This window comes from Pocillopora damicornis, chromosome 2 (genome assembly GCF_964200805.1).
Source record: "Pocillopora damicornis chromosome 2, jaPocDami1.2, whole genome shotgun sequence".
Classification (NCBI taxonomy): Eukaryota; Metazoa; Cnidaria; class Anthozoa; order Scleractinia; family Pocilloporidae; genus Pocillopora; species Pocillopora damicornis.
In genome coordinates this window covers 24,524,768-24,548,084 of record NC_142671.1, presented here as the reverse complement: position 1 = coordinate 24,548,084, position 23,317 = coordinate 24,524,768, and the positions used below count along the sequence as shown (strand labels likewise).

At 37.7% G+C, this 23,317-nt stretch overlaps 2 protein-coding genes and 1 pseudogene across 4 annotated transcripts; 1 reads left to right on the top strand and 2 right to left on the bottom strand.

Moving 5' to 3' along the window:
• Positions 1 to 893: 893 nt before the first annotated feature.
• LOC113669672 (uncharacterized) lies at positions 894 to 8,481 on the top strand. Of its 2 annotated transcripts, XM_089193978.1 has the most exons (9): positions 894 to 1,200; positions 1,689 to 1,751; positions 2,495 to 3,638; positions 4,612 to 4,706; positions 5,230 to 5,386; positions 5,603 to 5,666; positions 6,003 to 6,274; positions 6,558 to 6,786; positions 7,534 to 8,481. In XM_089193978.1, exons 3-8 carry the CDS (start codon positions 2,916 to 2,918, stop codon positions 6,783 to 6,785), a joined length of 1,539 nt encoding a protein of 512 aa, XP_089050104.1. In that variant the 5' UTR covers positions 894 to 1,200; positions 1,689 to 1,751; positions 2,495 to 2,915; the 3' UTR covers position 6,786; positions 7,534 to 8,481. The 2 variants fall into 2 exon arrangements, with proteins under 2 accessions (XP_089050104.1, XP_027041545.2); XM_027185744.2 differs by having other exon boundaries at positions 1,689 to 3,638.
• LOC113669671 (uncharacterized) lies at positions 8,088 to 13,772 on the bottom strand (annotated as a pseudogene). Its single transcript, XR_016182963.1, has 6 exons — positions 13,442 to 13,772; positions 11,883 to 11,971; positions 11,521 to 11,673; positions 11,140 to 11,203; positions 9,421 to 9,691; positions 8,088 to 8,656 (listed from the first exon to the last, which is right to left on the bottom strand). The product of XR_016182963.1 is annotated as an uncharacterized LOC113669671 (transcript).
• Positions 13,773 to 20,979: 7,207 nt separating this feature from the next.
• Positions 20,980 to 22,921, bottom strand: LOC113669701 (transcription factor LBX2). Its single transcript, XM_027185779.2, has 2 exons — positions 22,448 to 22,921; positions 20,980 to 22,088 (listed from the first exon to the last, which is right to left on the bottom strand). The coding sequence occupies exons 1-2, from the start codon at positions 22,740 to 22,742 to the stop codon at positions 21,766 to 21,768; spliced, it is 618 nt and encodes a 205-aa protein (XP_027041580.1). The 5' UTR covers positions 22,743 to 22,921; the 3' UTR covers positions 20,980 to 21,765.
• Positions 22,922 to 23,317: the final 396 nt, after the last annotated feature.

Below are 23,317 nucleotides of genomic sequence, written 5' to 3'. Positions count from 1 at the left end.
CCTAAGCCCAAGGGGACAAATTTCCTACATACTGGGAGATAGGAACTTGGATTTGTGATACTTATGCGTAATGATGATGTAAATGAAGATGATAAATTCAAAGGTTCCTGATTTGAGCAAAGGAGGCTGTTATACAGGGAATGACACTGGCATACGGCGAGGAAAAAAAATCTGAGTGCTCTCGAAAGAAGTTGAAGCTACGACCTTTCGGACGCTCTACCATTGAGCTATATGAGACTTGTGGCTAGCTGGGCTGTTTAACTGGGTCCATTTTAGTAAGAAGGAATTGTGATGGTCCATTTTCCTTGATATAGCCAGTTATATCAGTTAACTTTCTACGGTACATTTCAGCCCGAAATCTGATCCTTCCATCTTTCTCTCAGGTTTGGACATGATTTACCGGATCGACTACTTCAGAAAACTTGAGTAAAAAAATGATAATTTTATGCTTACTAAAACATATGCAATGTTTATTAAGACAACTAGCGTATTTAAACAAACACAGGGTTGTTGATTACAAATAATTTCACAAAGAACTGCAGAAGCTCAAAGGGTAATTTCAATTCGAGGTTCCCAAAAATGAACTCAAAGTACTTAATTTCGCTTAGAGGTCCAACGTTCATCACAACAATTAGCTGATCCATAAAAATCGCTCAAGTGTGGTACCTTAAAGATTGATATGTTTCGGCAGGGATTAAATACTACTGCAAATAACAGAACTTACAGTGGAACTGAGACGGGCTCGCAGTTTAAGCGGGAACTCTTGATCAGTGAAAGACCCTCCAATGTTCAGCTCTTAGGAGACGCTGTTACCGATTGGCTTTGGACATGAGTTTGTAAAGCGCTCCGCAAGATAATTACTTCGGCAATAGGAGACGTAACAATAGCATCAAGGTCTGTGGTCGATAGGCTACGATCTACAACGTGGATATCGTATGAGGCACAAGATCTTCTTACGCCTCTCTTCAACAATCTAACAACAAGCCCATAGGATACTTTTCCTAACATCCACAAGTTTTCGAAGGAAACCACCGGTACCAAGACTTCGATCGCTATTCTTCTCCGGAAATTCCCACCAAGACGATGACATACGCATATGATCAGTACCTAAAATACTGACCGATCTCATCCATCAACACCATACGAGAGAAAAAATTGCGACAATGTATTTCCCCCGTCCTTCATATCGATGGAACCAAGGTTGGGCTTTATCCAAACGTTAGATCTTACCATTCTCGTAACACCTCACAACGAAATGGGAAACAACAGGAGTCAATTTTCGTTTTTTCGTTTAAAAAACGACAGAACGGAAGTTGACTTTGTTTCTTTGCTATTCGTCCTAGAGTATAGGTAATGGAACGTTATATAAAAAATTTCAGCAAATTTTGGAGATTTTGACGTTTTTCTTTCGTTAACATGATAGGTTAAGTAGTTTTCAACTCAGATACCAGTAACATAATGTTTTTTCTCAGACTGTCTTTCTCTCACTACCTTATCACGTTATAAGCCCTTAAAAATTTGTTTTGATGCTCAAGCTTTCGAGTTTTCAACCAATACCTCTGGTGGGCAATTAGGCCGGTAACTAATACAGAATGCGGTCTTTTTCGATAAACGGGAGGTTTTCAGCTAATTAGAGCGCGCGCAGTATCCTATTTTTTTCATCAGTGATGCGTGATATATATTCTCAGCTCCGAGGCTCTACGATCTCTTCCAAGACACTCAAGTGGCCTCGACATCGAACGACAATCGAGGTAGGGTTTCTTCTTTTGTTATTCTTGACAAGTGATCGAATTTTCTGTTGCTTTTCAAATTTTCGGACAGTCTCGGACTCTCTCACAACTCCTTCAAGACCTTTTTCGCCCCAAAACAAACCTCACAACTGAAGGAAGGTTCGTATTTTATTCATTCTATTTGAAGAAAACGACAAAACTTTTAAGTATGTAAAACATGTCTCGTGTGTTCAGTTAATTAAAGTACAAAGCGTCGGAAGTTGAATGAAAGTGTGAGAATTAAAAGGATAACTTAAGATTAAAATGGCGTAATTGTTGATTCAAAGAGGGTTGTTCTCTCTGAATATGAATAACCTCTTTTTTCTTGAGTTGAAAACCGGTAGGGGCGTGATCCAAAACATAGAATCTATCTGCTAAACACAAAGCGCAACAATGTTCAGAATCTTGCAGATGTTTAAAAATGTGGATTTATGAATTTATTCATTTTAAAAATAATTTACAGGCACGAGCGCACCGTGTGATAAAACCAGTGATCCTCGAACTAGTGCGATATACGAGTTGTGTCGCGTTTCCCAAAATTTACCTTAACTTATATTTTTACAACAACAAAATCATCAGTATATGTCCTCTCATCGGTGATTCAGGGTCTAAGGGTAAATAATGGACATAGCCATTAGACATCACGATATCTTTTAATATCATCTCGTTTACAATGAGCACTAGTAAAATTGACATCATGGATATTTTCTTATTTTCATTGGCAGGTGTTTAAAGAAAAATGAGGCTTTTCTCACGAAATGTTTCACGTATTCGCGGTTGGCTCCCTATTTTCATGTCACTTATTTTCTTGTCAGTAGGCGTTATTAGTTGTGAAATAATTATGACCTCAAGTCCATATAAATAAAAAACACCTGGTTTTATTTCGTTTTTTTTTCTCTTGGAAACGTTATAATAAGTATCCTGAAATAACTTCGAGGATTGTCATAAATTTTCTTTAACTTTAAAAAAGGACTGAACATTTGAGTTGAATGAAACTCGTACAACAATTTTTAAAACTAATGTGCACACACTGTTTCCATTTTCTAAACTGCACCAATGAAAAACAAGAAGTAATTCCACCATTTAGAAGATGAGTCAAGTTTCACTTTAATTGACTAGTAAGAAGATGTATCGATGAGGTGACTAATGTTCTCTTTATTCGTGTACACACAGTCATTGCCCCCTAAGATGTACCCACTTGGTGTTCATAAACCAACAATGAGGGCTAGGTTACTTCTCGTCGTTTCCTTCGTAGTCAATTTCAAAATTCATCACAGTTCCAACACTGTTTTCCTGCAAAAATTTATGCAGTTTAATCTAACTTCTCCAGGGGAAGAGACTTTTTCACCAACAGATTCGAGACCAGAAGCAAACTCAAGCGATACCTCCAATGACTCTAACGTTCCTGCGTTCGACCTTGGGCACTCTCCCGTTTGTCCAAGCGAGATGAACATATTTTGGCAACTGAGGCCACCGTTCACTTCGGAAAGAAATGATGGCAAAGATAAACCGACTGATGGGATTTTCCATCAAGCTTTAGATTTCGCCTTAGGCGAGTGCTGCCAATTTTACAGGGGAAATAAACCTGTAATGCGTTACTTAGAAATGACCGATAATTCGACTTCGCTTCGCAGCCATATTCTCGCAGATGAAACGAGCTTGGTGTTTCCCGTACAAGAAGATTGGTTCATAGGTCGTATGCTCTACATTAATGTATTGGATTCTCCTGGAGTTGTTTTGATTCGAAGAGAAACTTTTTATTCAACGGAGAGAAGAACTCAGCTGTTGAAAGCGATTTTTGGAACGTGGCCTATCGTAATTTTAAGCCTTTTGTTATCGTCTGTTGCTGGAATCTTCATATGGATGTTGGTAAGTCGCGCATTCAGTAAAAATTCAAACAACTTTTGCATTTATAAATGCAACAGCAGTAGACTTCAAGGCCTTAAAAGGCCTGGAAGTATTGCTAATTTTGTAAATAGTTCAACAGATGTATACAGCTTTTATCTTTAACTACATTAAAACCGTAAGTGAAGAGGCAAAGACCTTAGTCACTTCCACGATAATTTGGATTGCTCAAGCCAGTACTGCTGGAATAGATTTATGAATTTCGAGGATCAACACTAAATAAAACATTTGGTGAAAATACAAAGACAGCTGCATCTTTAAATTACTCCGTTTACGTCGTATCTAATAGTGAACATTATCTACAGAACACTCTTGGCCTACTTGTCCTTTTATATGTGAGTATTATTTAGTGTGGATCCCGCTTCTTACCTTTTACCTTTTCTCACCCTCGCAATAATCTGCAAAACCCTCAAGAGCCTCAAGTTAAAAATATTTTCTCTAACTTACGTCTAGAAAATTTAGAGATACTTTTTTTTAATTTCAGATAACTTTTGTTAGCTCCGTGTGTTATAATTTTGCATTAGAATCACAAACCTTTGAATGATCAATTGATCTGGAGGGCATATCTTCATGTGGGGTCGCAACCTGGGTTGAAAAATTGATTTGATTTGATTTAAAGTCGGCTCCAGTTTTTTTTTAATCATATCCCAGACTTAGAGCCTAACGTCAAGCAAATATCAAGCTGACCACCTACGTTCTGTTACCACCACCCTTCTTAGGGTGTTCACCTGCACTTACGGACTAGGAACAGTGTATAGAGGTTACTAAGGAGTAAATACGACCAGACACATTTGGGAAAATGGCGTCAAAATTGAGGCTTTCTGAATTTGGAAAACAAATGGATAAAGTGAAAATCATGCGCTGTAAAGATCCGCTCTACGCTATTTAAACCACACTCTGTTGACTACTAATTAATTTGTTTTCCTTTTGTTTCAAGGAAACTAGAACAAACAAAGAGGAGTTTGGTCGTCCTTTCTATCGTGGAGCTTTTGATGGATTCTGGTGGGCGTTTGTCACCATGTCAACAGTCGGGTTAGTAATTTTATACAGTTTAAAGTACAGGCTTTCTGTTAAATAAATTTGAAAATCCGTTTGGTGTCCAAAAACGACGAAAGGAGATCTTGGTGTACCGTGCGTATGGCTGTACCTACAGTTTTTCGCAACTTCCAATTTTTGAAATCTAATGATTACAGTAAAACAGAATGTAGAATGTGCTCATTGATTGACAGCCTTTCACACAACGCGAAACTGGGATAGTATAGCTTTCTCTGCATACTCAACCCTGTTCCGCTCTGCCCTGTCAGCTTATAGCCAACCACTCACTCGTTTTATCTCATTTCTTCTATGGTGAAATTTTACTGATGAAAAGTAATAGTATCTATGATCACTTCAGGTATCGGTTTAACTCATCTGATCCTGATGTAGTAATTAAAAAAATGTATTTGCCGAAATAGTACTTTAAACAGTCAGTTCGCTTGCTCAGAATTATAGCCCTTAATAAGGAAAAAATTAAAATCAGCATTTAATTGTTCTTTTGATGTGTCGCACAATCCAGATATGGTGATAAAACCCCAAAGTCAATAGGTGGCAGGTTGTTTTCTGTGGTATGGATTATAACTGGAATCACTGTATGCTCTGTACTGACTGCCACACTTGCAAGTGCTTTGACGAATGTCACAGTGGAAAGATATGATGTCACCGCAACAAGAATCGTAAGCCGTATCTAACAATTAAGTTTTATGTATCTATTGTAGCACTGTGAAGTATTCCAGGTTGTTTTAATATAATTTGAAAAAACATGAATGATGTTACGGACCAAGTATGCGTACTGACCCTCCATTCTAACATCATATCTATACGCTGATGCATTTATGACCACTGCCTTCGAGACTTTAATAAGATTATAGTAATGTGTGATAAAATTGCAGATTGGCGCACAGAAGGAAAGCTTTGCCTTTAAGCAAGCTGTAAACCTCGGAGCAAACGTTGCAGGTGAGCAAAGGGGCTGCGGCGGAAATGCTATTAAACTCACTTATGTAATCTGACTCTGCAAGGAAGACCAACTAAGAAAATTCAGACCAATATAGATTGGTCGTCATATCCATGATAGACTCGTAACGGCGAAAGGCCTTAAAACACTGTTGGAAAGTTAGAACGTTTGGTTTCGTTTTAAGAAGCATGCTCCTATATAAAAGTTTACATCGACGAAAATAACTTTTATCATGACACTGAAAAACTTATAATTAATGTTAAGAGTAATTTAGGCGTTTCTTCATGCATTTATCATTAAAATAATCGGTTGTCAATTTTCTTCTTTTTTTTCATTAGAATTTGAAAACCTTCAGGAAGCGTTCTTTTCTTTGGAAAACGGATCTGTAGAAGGTATTTTGGAGGAAATGTTCACTGGGATTGAGTTTATGAAACGGAAACCTAATAAAGGATTATCAATTGCTCAAGTGTTTGAAAGACAACACTACTACGGTGCAGGAATAAAAAGGGATGGCTTCAGTGCTAAGGTGTTGGACTGCCTACAAAAAGTCGTCAACTTTGTCTCTGAGGATATCTATTCCAATACAAGCAGACTTCTTAAATCTTTCAAAGTAAGGTCTTCACATGTGAGTTATACCCCCTTTTAGAGGCTTTACGAGCCTGTCCAGACGGCTAAAAAAAGCCCTACAGATACTCATTTCAAGCTTTGATTTCCTTTAATTAGACAATTAACGTACCATTTAATATTTACAGTGAGTGAGATCAATGTAGCTGCCTTCGGCTTTTAAAAAATGTATTTCTGAAATTGTGTTCATTATAGTTTCACGCTCTAAATCAAAACACTCTCATCCATATTTTGTCTCTGTTTGTCTTTCTAACGCTTGATGATTGTAGCATTTTGACGAGTCTTCTTCTCAGATGAGTGAAACACCTACCGATTCAGCCAACCAAAACTACAGTGGCCTATTTGATCACAGTTCTGTATCATTTAAAGCAACGGTTATCGGAATTTCTGTTACCCTAGTTCTGTTCATGACCTGCTCCTCTGGGTTTGCGGGGATCAAGCATCTACGACGAAAGATATCAAAGGAACCAGTTGACTTAGAAGCTGGAGTAAAATGAGGTAAAGGAAAACCTTAAGCCATTGTTATCATTCCGTAAACACTCCAAATTCTTTAAGTTATGTTATTGTATAAGAGATTTCCCTAAAGGTGTTTTAAACCAAACTTCATTTTTGCCTTATGTGTAATTGAAAGGGTCATTATTTAAAAACTTGCTATTCATGACAGTTTCTCAAGCAGTGTCTCCTAGTATCTAGAAGTTATGTGGAGACATCCCATTTTAGACATATCCTAATTTTCTCCGTAAGACATTTATGGACGTTTTTGAAGTTGAACTCAACTTTTTTGGAAAGGAAGACATTTCTCCTCATGATAACTTGTTATTACTCTATGGTGGACGTTGAAGCAGCTCTCTGAAAGCTGAGTTTACGTGCAGGTGATGTCTGCATTCAGTGCTCTAAACATGTGTTCAAAATTGATTGATTCAAATAGGCAATAAATATCTATATAATGGAAAGTATATAACATCTATATAATGGAAAGTATATAATATCTATATAATGGAAAGTATATAATACCTATATAAGGTTTTTTTTTCTTATAATGAACTCTCGCACATCTTTAATATGTACAGTATGTGATAGTCATTCATTTGGTTTAAAATCAACAATATTTGAAACAGAAACTGGATTTATTTTGAAAGAATTTGAAGGAGTGGTATTTCAAAACCGTATATCTTGGATTACGCTGTGCACATAAGGAAGACCAGATGAAGTAAGTCTCATTTCTCAATCTCATTTCTCTCATAGGTTTCATTTTTATTCAAGGCTATGTACAGGGTATTTCTTTACAAGATATGAAAAAAGGTCAAGCTTGCTGTCACGTTTACTAACTTCCAATCCAATCTAATCCATTACCGTGCACATGCTGAGTTAAGATAACTTACCTTCCTCGCGAGCTGTATTAAAACACTGCATTGGCTTTTCTTTACTAAGCATATGATTGGTCTGAAAAGTCTTGTCAGCCTTAAAACCAATCCGATATCCAAGTAAAGAGAGTCGTAATTTGGTCACTAGCGATTGTCCAGCGCTTCGAACTGTTTACTTGTTTTTACTTTAGACTCACTGACGCTATGGATATTTGACTTGTTCTAATCGGCAGTTTTGATTACTTTACCCAGTCTCGGATTTGCCATATTTAATCGAAATCCATGCTATTTCGCCTTTTCCCGCGGTCGCCCTTATTTAATGCACGAGTGCTTGAAACTATGGAGTTTTTAATCTATCGTTGTAATGTGTGGATTGAGGATAGTTTAGCTTTATATAACTTAAATATTTTTTTTTGGAAACTAGTTACACTAACATGACAACCAAATTTCCTGTTTTACTAATCAAAGTGAATCGTTCACATTCATATTTGGACAAGGTAACTTGGCTTTCAAGTTGATAGTCAGGAAGGTTAGTCTTGGTCTGGGGTCTTGTGACTGAAAACGAGCAGAAAAAAAATTACCTTTGGTTATAATTTAAGGATAGACTAGATTTGAGATATGACTGAATCTTTGTAGAGGAAGTAGCCATTTTATAAATAATTCATAAAGTTTAAAATTTGTGTACTGCTTTCTGTCTTAATTTAAGAACTGAGTCGTGACAAGACTGAGCACTTCCACAAATATTACTGGATTACATTAAGTAAAAAGATAAACAAGGGGCTATGGAAGACCTTGAGTCGTTAATAAAAATTAATCAATACAAAATAAATGAAACTGACACTTGTGGTCATTCTGCAAACTCGTACACTAAGCCAACAGTCAACATCGAGAAAAACACGATGAGAAGAATCCGAAAAAATCCCCCCAAACTGGTGCGAGTTACCATCCAGCATCTTCACTATGACGTCAATGTCATCAGCTGTCACTCGACGGTTCGACTCATTCTAAAGAGTAATTAAGAGGTTTCTGTGTCAATATAATAAAGATGACGACAATAAATCAGAAAAAAGCAAGAACAGTCCACTTTTAAAGGGAGCCTTAAAATGATGAATTACGATGGACAGATGAGCCCCAATTATCATAAAAAAAAGAAGAATTCAGAAAACAGCAACACAATTTAACCTATGATTGATTTCCTTACGCTTTCCGCTTCCCCTCGGAACTCTTTTATCGATCAATAAACTTTTAAGGTAAAGATGTGCGAGTCAAGTCGATCAATAAAAAGAAATTTTTTTGATGGCATGTAAACAAAGCACAGCAAATTGTAAAACAACGAGTTGTCCGATTCAAGGATAAAAGGTGAAAAACCCTGCAATTTAGGTGCATATGTAAAGTGCCCCATACCTGCTAGAGTGTTTTCAGATTGTGTAGCGTGAGGCTGCAAGGGTTATACTACTACTCCCGCTACGTCAAATGAAACCCATCTTTTAAATCTTGTTTGGAAAGAGGAGTTTGGGACGAAAGTATCTTTTTTCATAAACACTTCAAACGGACTCGATTGGAAACGGAAACGAAACGATTGAAAACGGAAATTTTCAAACGGACTCGACTTGGGCTTATAATTTAATTGACTTGAAAGTCTCTCATTTGTGCCCCTTTTTAAGCAAAGATATGCCATTTTTGGGGAAACCCAACTGACCTTCGCAAGTGTCTGCTGATGTGGTCAAAACGCTAACACAGGAACCTGGATTTATCTTTTGCAACTTACATGAAACACTTGGACGTGTCGTAAAATGATCTTTTTAATATCACGTTGTCTGTATTTAAAATGGTCTCTCAAGCACCCCAAGTACTCGTTAAGGGTATGATGCCCGCGTCTGATGACAAAGCCAATTGAGTGTTGACTTCCGAAGAACATCTTCACTACCCTCCGAGAGTCACCAATGTTGTGCATGAAGTATGAGGCAATGTATATGTCCGCCAAATTCCTTCCACTTCTCTCTTTTCCATGAATGCCTTGTACATTTGGTAGAAGTGGACTGAGTGACGTTCGGGTCTTGGAGTAATCGGGCGAATGATTTGAAATTACCGTCACGATCATTAACGCTGAATTGTACGACACGAAATCCGATTACCAGTTAATTGTGTCGGTAATAAAATGCGAGAATATCAGGAATGAGAAATTCAATAAAAGAGTGCATATGCCTCTTAATGATACATATTTAGCTAAAGTTCAACGCTCAAAGTCTAAATATTGTTCAAATTATCCATGCAGTGTTCTTTCAAGACGTTTTTTTAACTTTATTTACTTCATTTTTGTTTTTGTATTGAGTTTTATTGACTGATGGCCTAAAGTGTTGAATTACTCTTTGTATATAGGTAATCACATGATTTCGAGTGCAATTTGGGATAAGTCATTGCGAATAAATTTTTCAAATGCTTAACAAATTGCCGAGCCCATAGGGCAAGTGCAACTTATAGTCTTTGAAAAATTTGCGCGTGCTGATTTATCCCAAATTACACGAGAAAAATAATGTTATTACTTGTTAACAATAAACAATGGCTCTGTCTTCCTCTTTACTTTTTTACTCTTTTTCGCGTCATGACTCACTGGTTCGCGCGCTTCCCTTTGCTTTTTTGCAAGAGTAGTCAGGCTTCCCCCCCCCCCCCCTTTAGAATTTGGTTGGAGCTTCTCAACTCTCCGTCACGAATAACCGGGTGTTTTTACTTTCCCTGCTAGGTATGGGCCGACAGAAGTTACCAGTACACAAAACGCAATAAGCTAGTTATCTTCCCCGTCTTTCTTACGAACTGTCGCCTAAAACTCCCTGAAAATGTTTGTTCAAGGCCACTGATTCATACTTTTCAATGACCAAGACTTTCAGGCTTTTGCCAGTTCTTTGTGCTTTATGTTTATGTTTTTCTAGTTCTCCCTCAAACTATGAATTAAGACTTTGTTTCTTCTCGTAACCTGTCCACCATTTTGTTTTGTTCGGCTTTCGCGACGTCAACCAATTTTTGAATTTCAACTTTCTGTGCTCCATTTCAACTTTTTGCACTCAATTTCAACTTTCTACACTGTTTGGGATTAATTGACGTGTTCCCAGACAATGGGCATGCTGAAAGCCACACATAAGAGCTGTTGAGAACCACTCATATTCGAGTATCAGTATTTTGTTGCTGAAACAATTAAACATACAAGATCAAGGTTTTTTTGTTGTTGTGGTGGCATCTTTGCCTACATAGGTTTTTATCCAGCTTTTCAGCGCGTGATCAAGTTTTTTATCAGCATGAGCAAAGGAAAAATTTCATTGAAATGTTTGTCAAAAAACTGAGAGAAGTCAGAAACTTCCTCAAGAAATTAAAAGAGGAAATTATTGGCAATCATGCCTTGAACATCAGTACGTGATCAACCACCAAGGTGTCAACGGCCCGTTGAGAGTATGACAAAAGCGGCAAATACTCTGTATCACGCATCGTGAGTTACCATTAACATCTGCAGTATGTTTCAGAGCCTCGTCATAGGCGTGACAGTCTGCAAGAACTGCAACCTGTGTCAAAACGACCATGTGTCAGGATGAAAATGAATTTAAACTGCTACATTGTAGCGTAAGGGAGTTTTGAAATTACTCGTAATTAATCGAGGATCTTAATGGAATTGGTTATGAGATCTAGATCTTAGTACTCGCCCAAGACTATCAAGACTTAAACATGGTGATGATGTCAGTAGACCGATCAACTTTCTTTGAATTTTCGTTGGCCACTGTATTGTTTTGACACTTGTAACATCTAATAGCGTTTAAAAAGGTAAAATATTTATCCAAAATATGTAGAATATAATTTTAACTTGCCTCGGTAAAATACATACCTTAAGTCCAAGTGAAGATTCTCTTTGATGGATGATAACGTCAGGACCCTCGTAAAAGTGGCCGTGAAGAACGAGCATAGGACAAGGCCGATTAGAATCCACAGGATACCAAACAAACGAGCCAAATAAGACTTGGGAATCGTGTTACCGTACCTGCCTGGGTGAAACCAAGTGAAATGTATGATAAGGAGTAAAATTAAAATCCGTTTCAAGTGAGCACCTGCTGAAGATTATGAATGTGAAACAAAGTGAATCATTCGGAGAAAGCGAATGAATTTGAGGTGATTGATGAAATCAATTGATAAAAACGGTAAGCAAAGAGCTAAGGGATTCTGTCTGTTCTATCATCCAGTATATCGTACCCTACTGCAGACATGTTCACAGTAGACCACCAAATTCCCTCCATTACTCCTTGCACAAAAGAGCACGGGAAATGATTCCCGATAGCGTCCTTTCGAAAAGACAAAAGTTACAAATTCGTGAGTAAAAAGGACCCTAATGTAACTTATATTGGTTAGAAAAGATAAGTACAGCTGGATTAAGTATAAAGTTCAGGGCATTTCCAATTTTTTAAATCATGAATATGGCTAAATAGTTTCTTTCAAGTCTTTTTTGGCCCACTCACAGGACACATGTGTCATGACCAAATTCAGACAGGTGCTCCATAGGCCCCCCCTCCTCCCCGCCCCCGTGAATCACTTGTTTTACGTCCCAAGCAGCATGATGATATTTTACATAATTAGCCTCACTTCTCTTCTGATCCTACAATTTGAATAAAATCGAGTAATATGTCAAAAAGTCTCACAAGTAAAGGAAATATTTAATTATTGAAACTCCTATTCAGTTTTCATTGAGGTGATTTTCTCGCATAATTTCTTTTTCCTCATCACGTTTTGCTAATCGTTCTGATCATTAAAAAATGATAAGCCTCACAGGACCTCTATAATCTTTAGGTGCGATTATTTTTTATCGCAGACGGCCAGTTCGACTATTTAATATAAGCAGTGCGATCAGTAGCATTAACTTCTGTGAGATTTCGCAAAACGTAGGTTTTGTTTCTTTTATACTCGTTTGCGATTTGAGTCAGTATGCAAATTGACTTTTTTTTCTGTAAATTGATCTTTTTTTTCTGTAAAGTGTTCATCTGTCCTAGCAATATCACTTAATTTCTTTTTCCTCATCACGTTTTGCCAATCGTTCTGATCATTAAAAAAAGACTGGACTAATAACTCTTTTTTGTTTGAAGCAGAAACATCGAAATTTCCTAGAATTTGGATTTCTCTATGGTCTCAAGGCAATAGAAGACTACTTGCTCGATCTCAAGGATATTTAATTTCTATAAATATTCCTCAGTATTTCTTTAAGAATTTCTGTGCCCGAAGGGCGCTTCTAATTTGCATTATTAATTTCTCTCGGACACTGTCACCCATAAACAAATTTGACAGAAGTAAAAGGAATGTAGGTGATGGGAGCGACAATATAGTGAACACAGTAACGTTTAAGTTTTCAGAGGTTAACAGTTTCCCTCAAAACGCTCTACTAATTCGGAGGCAATTCGTAAATATTTCTATGACAATGAACACATTGAATTCACATCGAAGAGTAAACATTCCAAATTATCGATAGCGACAGCGTTAATCGTGGCTTACCCTGAAACAGATTCTGAGAAGCTGGCAATTTTTATGTTTAAAATGACATTTTTTGTGACTAGTCCCTGGTTGTTCACCAGGCAAAATTGCTGACATACAGAAAAAAGCTTTAGTTGTGAAACAAACCTAAGAACTTCTGTCGTCCTCTTTTGATTAAGATGGTCAACCTATCTTTAAACAGTCAGTCTATCTTCAACGTAAAATAGCAGCCGTTAAGAAGCTTTAAAAATTAAATAAACTATATTACAAAACATTTTTTAATATGTACCGACCAATGCCCAAACAAACAGACTCGCTAAGCCTGTCATCAGCAGCACTATCACGACAACAGGCCATGTATCTTGCATAGCACCCACAACTAAGTCCTGTGAATGCTACTTCAGTTGTTCTCTATTCAGGATAAAAGCAAAACCTGGCGACTTCGTGACCTGTACGTACTTATAGCCGCTGTATTTGCCCCCCTCGTTGCTTTGCATTGGCATAGCAGTGTCAGCTTTTTTCTTCACGATAGTTTGATCTAATTGTTGCAGATCTTCGGTGGCGTTTGTGTTGTATATCATACTTTCTGGGTCTTCTATTACCCAGCATATTTTCAATCCTTTGTTGAAAAGTTCATGCACTATACCTTTAAGTTTGGTTTCATTCGCAAAGGCTGGCTTTTCCTCCGCCCCTCCCGGCTGAACTCCTCTTGAATGATTCCGTTCAGTTGCTGACTCTCTATCGTTATAGATACAAGGTGGCCTATTCAATCACGTGATGAATATTTTATTTCCATTTGATTTATCTTGGCAAGTTGTGGAATTATCCTTTTCCAGAAGACTCACACTCAGAAAGTCTATATCATATCCAGCAACCAAAAAGGGATGAAACGCAAATACCACTGTGTCAACGATCTTCATGCTGTCACCAAACCCTACTTTTACGTAAGAATTTTAGTACTACAATTTTTTTTTTGCTCTAATTCAGCCGCGAGCAATTTCTTTCAAACGTTCCTTAGCCGTATCAAAAGATCATCATCAGATGTTTCCTTGGTCGCATTACGTCCTTGGTGGAGAGTTCAGCTAAAAACATGCAATTGCGCTGTTCAACCTCCTCCGCTGGGCGCCCGTCATCGATCTAAATAATTATGCGGTCGACTGTCTAAATAATTTACCAATTGGAGCCACAGAAACAGACTTTTGTGCATAAAAAAAACGCTGATGATATACTTCCTACATGTTGAATCAAAAATTTATTTTACTTCTTTAAAACCTCCCTAGGGCCGAGGATACTTGGATGTAAGAATGGTGTATCAATGAAAATTTTACCATATAAGCATCCACGACTCTTGCTTTTTTGCATTTTGAGGAGGAACTTTTTATTCTTTCTTTTCGGAAAGATGTTGTTTTTAAAACGTCAAAAACAAAATTGAAACGTAATTCGAGTGGCATCGAGTCGCTTTAGAGGCAATAAAAATATCCTATTTGGCAGTGGAGATAATAATCAGCAATAAAAAAGTATTGCAATACTTAATGGATGGTCAAATATTGGGTTCACTGTCAATATCTAAAACATATCATCTTCTACAACATCAAATGTTTGGCCTATGATATGCGTTCAGTGAAAAAAATTTCATGAACAAATTGATAACTTGTACTTTTGGCCACATCATACTGAACTCAATTCGACAAGACGTTCAAAGAATGCATAATTTATGTTATGATTAAGTGTTTACTTATTGCCAATACATCCAAAGATGAGCAAAGCCTTGTATCTGCTTTATATTACAGTATTACCCTAAACCTGTCCGTAAAACGAAAAGTAGTAGATAAAGTCCCTGACATGCTTTTCTGATATAATTTTCTAACGTTTATTACCAGTTTATTCACTACCTTCTACAAGCCAAACTTAAACAAGTTATGGCAAGATGCCTAGCGTAAGTTGCAGGTGGTAAAATGGGTATGGTAATAAAGACATCTGCGGGCAGAATCCCACAATTCCTTAAACTGGGCTTTTATAAGTTTTTACAAAACTTAGGTAAGGGAAGCCGTAAGTGAAAGAAGTGGGGGCGTTGCTTGCATTATTCGAATCAGACCTTCCCACTGAGAAAGGAGCCGAGCATTACGTTTCGTGGTCAGTTTGATTAAGCTAATTTAAGCTGTATCCTTATCGACCTTATTCGTTAAGTCTTTGCATGAAAAAAAGAGCCCGCGAACATGTTAACCAAGTTGCGCTCGACTGGGATGAAAATGAAAGCGATGAAGCCGCGAAAAAGAGCAAAGGAACTTATTCCTTTTTTTTTTTTTTTTTCTGTTGCAGGCCTTTCGTAGCTTCATTTCAAATGGCGTACCGTGAACCGCTAGCTACGCAGGCTACTCAGCGCAGCAGGCCAGCCAAGAGAGATTACGACGAAGAAGGAGACAAATTCGAAAGAAATTTGAAAAAAATCGGTAACAGAAATCTTACTTGCAAGACAAATAGGATACCAGAAACGAAAAAAAATAGTTATATATATAATGCAATGTGGCTGTTCTTAATCCTACACCATAAAACGCTTTTCTTCAGCTTGGCATTTCCCATGTGCAAGAGAGGGTTCTCCTCCATGAAACTTCTAATTGTTCAAACAGGTCGCCTAGAAATGTAATGAAGGAGAGGGAGAATTTTCCGCATAATTTAACGGCCAGATGAGGATGCTTTATTCGAAATGGTGATCTCTGAAACAAAATATGTTGCCCATTTGAAAATCTTTCAAAGGCAATGGTGCTCTTTGGAACCCGAAACGTTATCACTGTTATCGCACGCTTTCTAATGGCTGAAAAGGAAATTACTTGTTGTCGGTGGTGGGAGGGTAGGTGTTACAACCTTCTACCGCGGCCTTGTGAACAGCACATCACGTTTTGATCGATCTGATGATGAGACTAACGTTGGAAACGAGTCATGATGTTTACCCCGACTAACTGTTCGCCATGTGAATGAGCAAATTATTAAATATATAAATAAATAAACGGAGTGAATGAATGGTTAATAATTGAATAAATGACTGGTGGAATCGATAACTAGATGGATTTAAGATGAATGGTTGTCTTTCCTTTCCACAAAATCGTTAGCATAGACCGATCCACATCTCATCGCGTTATGAGACTCATCACCGGCAGGCGAGTAACCCGAGAAATTCAGTCCTTGTTTTGATCAAGCTACTTATACTATGTCTACTATTTCATATTTCATTAGCTGTCTGGGCAATTTTTTTTTAGGATTACCTTTAGAGAGGCATACCTAGCTTGTTTTCACTGACGCTCGTTTGTCGCGTTCCATGGCGCTCAAGTCTGATTTGTCTTTTTTTGGTTTCTTTTTCAACAATTCAGTGTTCTCGAGCAGAAGAAGTTTTTTCGAACAATTATCTTCGACCCATTTACTTTTTATTTGACTTTTTTGGGCGTGCTTGAATGGCAGAATACATAGTCACGTACTTTGCCCCTAAAATCTCAACAGGCCGACGACACTTATTAATTTCACGGAAGCTAATGACGATTGAACTTTGTCTGAGCAAATAAAGCCGTACAGACAGTCATTGTTTTGGATTGATACCCCTGTCGATTTTGATGACAGCCGAGCTACTTTAGCAAACCACAGTACTACAGAGGCGCCAGCTGTAGTCTCAGATAACTGATATCAAATGCCGGGATAATACGATTACGTCCACCACCGGAAGAATTATCTAATTACTGTCATAGCTTCAGTAAAATTAATTAGGTGTGCATACCTCTTACTGTGTGATCTGAGTGAGAAAATGCCTTATTTCTTTTAACTAACAACAGTAACTTTTCAAGAGATTAAGAACTGAGGTCGTGGTCAAGATTCCGTAAGAGCTTCATGAGTGAACAGGCGATCACTAAGATGGGTGCTCTTTATAATTCTAGTCATTTTTTCTCTAATTACAATCGTTCTCTATTTGTTCGTGTGTAGACCCCCATAGTTGACCACAGAATTACAATAATTGTTGTCACAAGATGTAAGCGCATTTTTCACTCTATGAAAATAGATTTAAGTTATATTTAAGGTGCGCCCCATGGTTTGGAAAGCTTCTTAAGGATCCGTAAGCAACCCAGTTTTTTTTTCTGCTTACCTCAAAGAGTTTGTCCTTTTTCTAAAGGAACTAGAGATCATACTAAATCTCGCCTTGGAGCATCTGTAACCATTCAGCTCCTATCGTTTCCAAATTTGTTTTCCAATAAATTCTCCAAATAAAGGAAAAAAAATCAAAAAGTTTTCTTTAAAGACAAAAGTTTGTGTACTACATTTGGGAATAAAAATTGTTTAGATAAGCATCAACTATTCTTCATTGCAAAGTGGATTTCTCATGAACTCAGGGTTTTAGGAATGAAACCGTAAAAGGAGACTAAAGTTGATGCAGTGTAAGAACACTTCTCAAAACCATCTTGTATTACATTGGTTATTTCAACGTTGGAGGTACTTAGCAAATGAATGACGTGTTATCATAAAAACTCAAATTCTACCCGACGGTATGCACTGAATATACACGCAAAGAAAGTTTTGAAGGAAATTAGGGTCATCGAATGTTTATCACTTACAGGAAACAAACCAAAGCTGTGCATTGCACACTAATTAGTAATTGATATTTACGGAACTTTGTACAATGATCACATGCGGCAAATTTCATATCCTCAGTTTGGCCTTTCTACGAGTTGGGTGCGGTTTAAGATAAGCCAAACTTCCTAGATTTTCAACATAGTCATAAATAATTATTTTCGTTTGCACAGAAAGCATAATAAAGCTTCATGCAACATCTTTTAAGTTGATAAAACTTAAAATGGGTCAACGCTCAAGATTGAACAATTGTTTTAATAGCTCGATGTTTACTGCATTAAAGCTGAACTTTGTATTACGATCTGTTTATTGTTTTCGTTGCAGTCGAAGCTTAACTTAGCTGAGAAAAAAGGAAAACATACGCACGCAGTATCAATTTAACCGGAATCTCAGAGGTCTGTTTTAGAAACTCTTGTCATTTTGTTTATGATATCTGTTTTTGATCAGCCAAAACACAAATCCGCCGAAGCCAGGCAGTGCATGCAACAGACCTGGAGACACTTTGAAAACCAAAACACATCCGTCATGTCCCAATTGCTCAGTGTTAGGGAGGGTATACAGTCCATAAGGTCCTTCTTTATCTGATTGATGCAGACATCTCAGTTCATTTTAAGGGGAGCTCGTAGACCTTATGTCGACCTCTAAGATTGATGTATCCGATCAAAAGATAACTTTTCCCCTGTCAAGTTAACACAACTAAATATCATTGCGTTCTTTGTGGAGTTTATTTTGTTAAGGAGGTTTTTCTTGATGTTTAACGCAATTTTCTGGAGAAATTGGTGTTTTCGGGTGTTTTGACTTTCAAGTTGGAGATTTTTCCCTCTTTGTATTTCTATCAGATTTTATTTTGCCCAATTGTTTTTCCTCTTGTCACTGTATTGTCATCATTATTTTGCCACATCCTTTAACTAAATCAATCTTACGGTCTAGTTTCAGAAAGAAGCGCTGTTTGGCTCCCGATGCCGACTCTGATACATCTCAAGTTTCCTTCGATTTTTACTCGAAAAAATTTGCTTTCAATCAGTGAATGGCGGTTAAGACCAAAAACATGTTTACTGAGAAGTCCCACGCCTAAAGAACCGTTTCCAATCACGTTACCTTCCTTCCTATAACAGATTGCCAAACACCTATAAAGAAAGAATACCCTTTAATGGTGTCGAAGCCTGAGGCATACTTTTTCGGAGTACGTTCGTGAAATTTCACGAGGTTGTTAGCGTAGCTTAGTAAGAGATTGATAAGAGTATGCCCCACCCCAGGTTGGTAAGTCAGTCGACTCCTGATTGTGATCGAAGGAATTTGCTCTTCTAAAAGATCTTTATTAGTTTTACGGATTTAAGAATTAAGCTGACATCACTCATCATTTTGGACCACACTGCCTTTCACTGCTGAGCTGTGGTATGGCTATGTAATAAACATTGCTGTGTATTTCTTGTGCTTTGTTTCTAAATGAATGCACACTAAGGATAATTCTAAACCTTGTTAAGAAAGCATTGTGATAAATTCCTACGTCCGTGTTCGAATACACATTCCTCTGCCTGAATTTTACCAAATCCCTTCGAATATCTGTCGCAATAAAATTAATGATTGTTTTTCTATTGTGTTCCTGCTGAATTCCAGTTCATTTTCAGCACATTCCACCTCTGAAATCCATATTCCCAAAATGTTAGAATGTAACCAATTTGATCCGATGGAAGAAAAATCACAATTTGCCTCTCAATAGTTAAAGTTTTAATGTATTGCAAGGTATTATCTCTTATCAGTTTTCCCGAAACGGTTTGTACAGTAAGTTTTGAGGGCAGTTTCTTGTTGTTACAGATTCATGAAATAAATAAACTGAAGGCTCCAGTTTCCCTTTATCGCTGTGTTGTTTATATTTGGTGAGAATCTCTTTTTCTGAGCAATAAATATTACGATGTGATGCGTGATGCCTCTTCAAACAGGAATCCCGACACACGGAGAATTCAAAGCAAAGCAGCTAAAGCGACCTATAAGTGATAATCTTAGGTTTAAACGCTTCCGCGAGACCTCGCATTTCACACGCCAGTCTATTCGGTTCTAACTTTAGCGGTTGTAAGAATAATCCTTGTTAGCAGAGGAAGAAGCGATGTTAGATTGTCGACATATTCGGCTCAACATTAACCTTTGGCAAGTAACTGCTTTAAGCTTTATGGGGGACTATTGTGTCGCCGCTAAATTTCATAGCGCCATAAATCACTGCAAGTGTGGTATACGAGTGTCGAAATGAGATGTATTGTGTTTCTTGGCTCCACACCCGAAAAGGCTATTGTCCCATAATCCGAAGTTCCCAACTCCTCGAGGTTTTGAGTTTTGGCGTCACAATCGAAGCTAGAAAGGGTCAGCTGAAGTTGTTTTACAACAGGAGTTAAACCCAGAATGGTTGTTACATTCATCATCTTGCTATGTAGGTGAAAAAGAAATGAATGAGCCAAAAGAGCCAAAGCAGGTAACTGGGAGATTCATGAATTCAATGGAGGTTGAGTAATACTGCCTCGCTTTTGATAGCAACTCAAGGAATTTGGACTTTTTAAACCACCTCCACAATGCACTCGTTCTTTGAACGATATAATTGATCACCGAAAAACAAGCTTTTGATACTCAGTAAGAAATGATATGATTACTCAGTTTGGCTTCTGAATTCTAAAACTAGAATGCACAATTATTGAAAGAGTTGCTTTCGAAACAACTACTCACCGCAAGAAAAACACTCATTTATCAACCTTTCTCACGAGTTCCTCCCTGAAACAATCCATCACAGCTTAAAGAGATAAAAGCTTGATTGCCAATCTTCAGCTCTTTGACGTAGATGAATAGTTTCGCACCTTCTAAGTTTATAAATCATTTTGAAAGGTATTGGTCACATTTGATTCATCTTACCCGACCGATATGCAATCTGCCGCAAGAAGATAACACGAGAAAGTTGGCATAATTTCATTCGGTTCAATAAGTCAGTGGTGCTCTTTTCTACCAAATTTGGCTTGGTTTTTTTTAGTTATGTGCTTTCATTTGAATTTAGACTGTAAGAACACATAAGTGATGCGAGGAAAATCTAATTGTGACAGAGGAGTCTGTTCACAGACCTTCTCTCCTCTTGAATCGTGGTCCTAAAAGAAAATACTTATCATATGCTAGTTTGCTTTGAAAAAACTAACTCAGTAAATAAATCTTGAAATATTCTCTGGAAGTGACAATGGATTAAACAAAATTTTTATCTATGTGTTATTTATTTCCATGTACACCAACAGCTAAACTTGACAAATATGTAATATTTACAACCCTTCGTAATTTTAGCTATGAACGATGCTCTGGTTTCCTGTTTTCCTGTTTTATCTTTTGACACCGTCTTGCATAGAGTACGCATGCTAGATTTAAGGAAATTATTCATTGATAAACCAATCAAATTCGAGTGGAAGAAAGCAAACGAAAAGCAGGCAATTCAATTTTAAACCACGCAAGAATTTTAAAACGCAATATCCGGAGCTTGTCCCTGACCTTTTATTCGACAGTAAAGCCGACCGACTCAGTGAAGTTTGATAAGTAGACAGCCAGTTGATTTATCGTTCATTTAGCATCTTACTTTAGATGTGTCACTGCATTCAGTGATTTATGAATGCGGCCGGCACAGTCTAACCAGAGTATTTAACCTTGAGACAAATCATGTTATTTAAGCAGATTTCTTCAACAGATTCATTAAAAAGGCCAACAAAAGAGACGCAAGCCATCCACTACAAACTCAACGAGTAGTCTCTCTAATCTCTGATAGGAGAGAGTCGCTTTTAAATAAAAAAATTTCCGTACTTGAGGCAGAAAATTCATCTGTCAAATTTCAGGTGTCCGTTAGGGAAAATGCAGGTATTGAAGAAAACGGATTCTCGAAAAGCGTATACAAAGTGAACGCTTACTTGTGTTGTATTAGGTGGATTATACACATGTAAGACTGCAGAGTGCCGGAAGAAACCTGTATGTGTCAATTGAACCACCTTGTGAGACATTAAATTTCCAAACGTTTGCACAATCGGCTCACTTGCTTATTGTCCATAATTTTCGCTGCTTGAACGTCGCTTTTGAGCTCCTCAAGATCCCGTCGAAATTTCGCCCTTCTGTTCTGGAACCATGTGATTACTTGTGCACCAGAAATTCCCAGAGAGTGCGCAATTTCGTCTCTGTCTGAAGGAGATAGGTACTTCTGGTACACAAATCGTCTCTCAAGCTCAAATATCTGTTGATTCGTAAAGCAAGTTCTCGCTTTTCTCCGTTTTCTGGCGTTTAGTCTTGCTTGAAATGCCATCAGCTTTTGCTGAAGGTTTCTTGAAGCTATAAGATGGTAAGGGCATCATATCATTAATCACGCCACTGAATTTTATCTAACACACAAAAAGTCGCTTTGTTGAAGGAATAGAAAAAAAAGCAGGGAAAAGAAAATAAGCACGCTTGAGTTATGCAAATCGTAAGTAAACACCAATGCTGAAACTAGCTTTCGATTGCTTCAAAATTGCTTCAGGGTCACTGAGTATTTGTTCAAGGCTGCGCAAGCAGATTTGTGGCGCTAAACGGTTGAAATTTCAAGACGTGTTTACTAGAAGGAAAGAAATAGATTTTTTTAATCTAATACTCGTACTAAAGCTTCGTGGCTTTTGCCTGTGAGGTAAATAACGCCAGGAGTTAAATCTCACCTATTTCGGCGGTTTCTGGTTCTTTAGATTTATCGTCCGGTAAATTACTACTTGTAAAGTCCTCCAGAGTTAAAATAGCTGGAGGTGATTCCATAGAGGTTCCTTGTGATGACCAATGAGGCACTTTCCTTGTAACTGGTGAATGTTTCTTCGGATGCGGGGCGCTAAGAATTGCTTCGATAGAGAATGGCAACACTCTGTTATTGGTGGTTTTGTCACCATGTCCTGAGTTTCTCTCATTGAAGTTGTCCTCGCCTACAGAAGACGAATCATTCCCATTCCTGTGCGTCTCCATTGTGAATAGTATCCTTTAGTGAAAGCCAGTCGAAGCGTAGACAAATGATGGTTTGATATCTCGTGGCACAGTAAAAGAAGGAGAGGTAGCTCTGTAGCGCCGCGAGCCTTTGATTCGTAACCCACCGAGCACAAGCCACCTCTGAGTATTCACCCAGCCTGCGGATGCGTCAATTAAATTATACAGCTTGTGCGAAATTGATGACTAATTAATTAAAGTATTTACCTAACCCAACGACCAATCAGCTTTCGAGAGCGCATGGAGTAATTCAATTAGCGCGACAGCCCGTCAAAGTTGGATACCGAAGATAAATTGAATTAAACTGTCAACGCTATCACAGTAACCTTGTTAGGACAAAGACAACATTTTAGAAGCTGCCAAATCACATTTGTATATAAGTGGTTTGAGCAATTATCTCGCAAAACACGAGTTTTTGAGTCAACAGCTTTTAGACCATACGGTCCTGTTATTTTCCTTTGAAAAACGCGAAATGATATGCGTGTTTCTTTATGCGGATTAGGTTACACGAATGGAAAAACTACTCTATAGTGTTATCACGCGCCCAAAGAAAAATT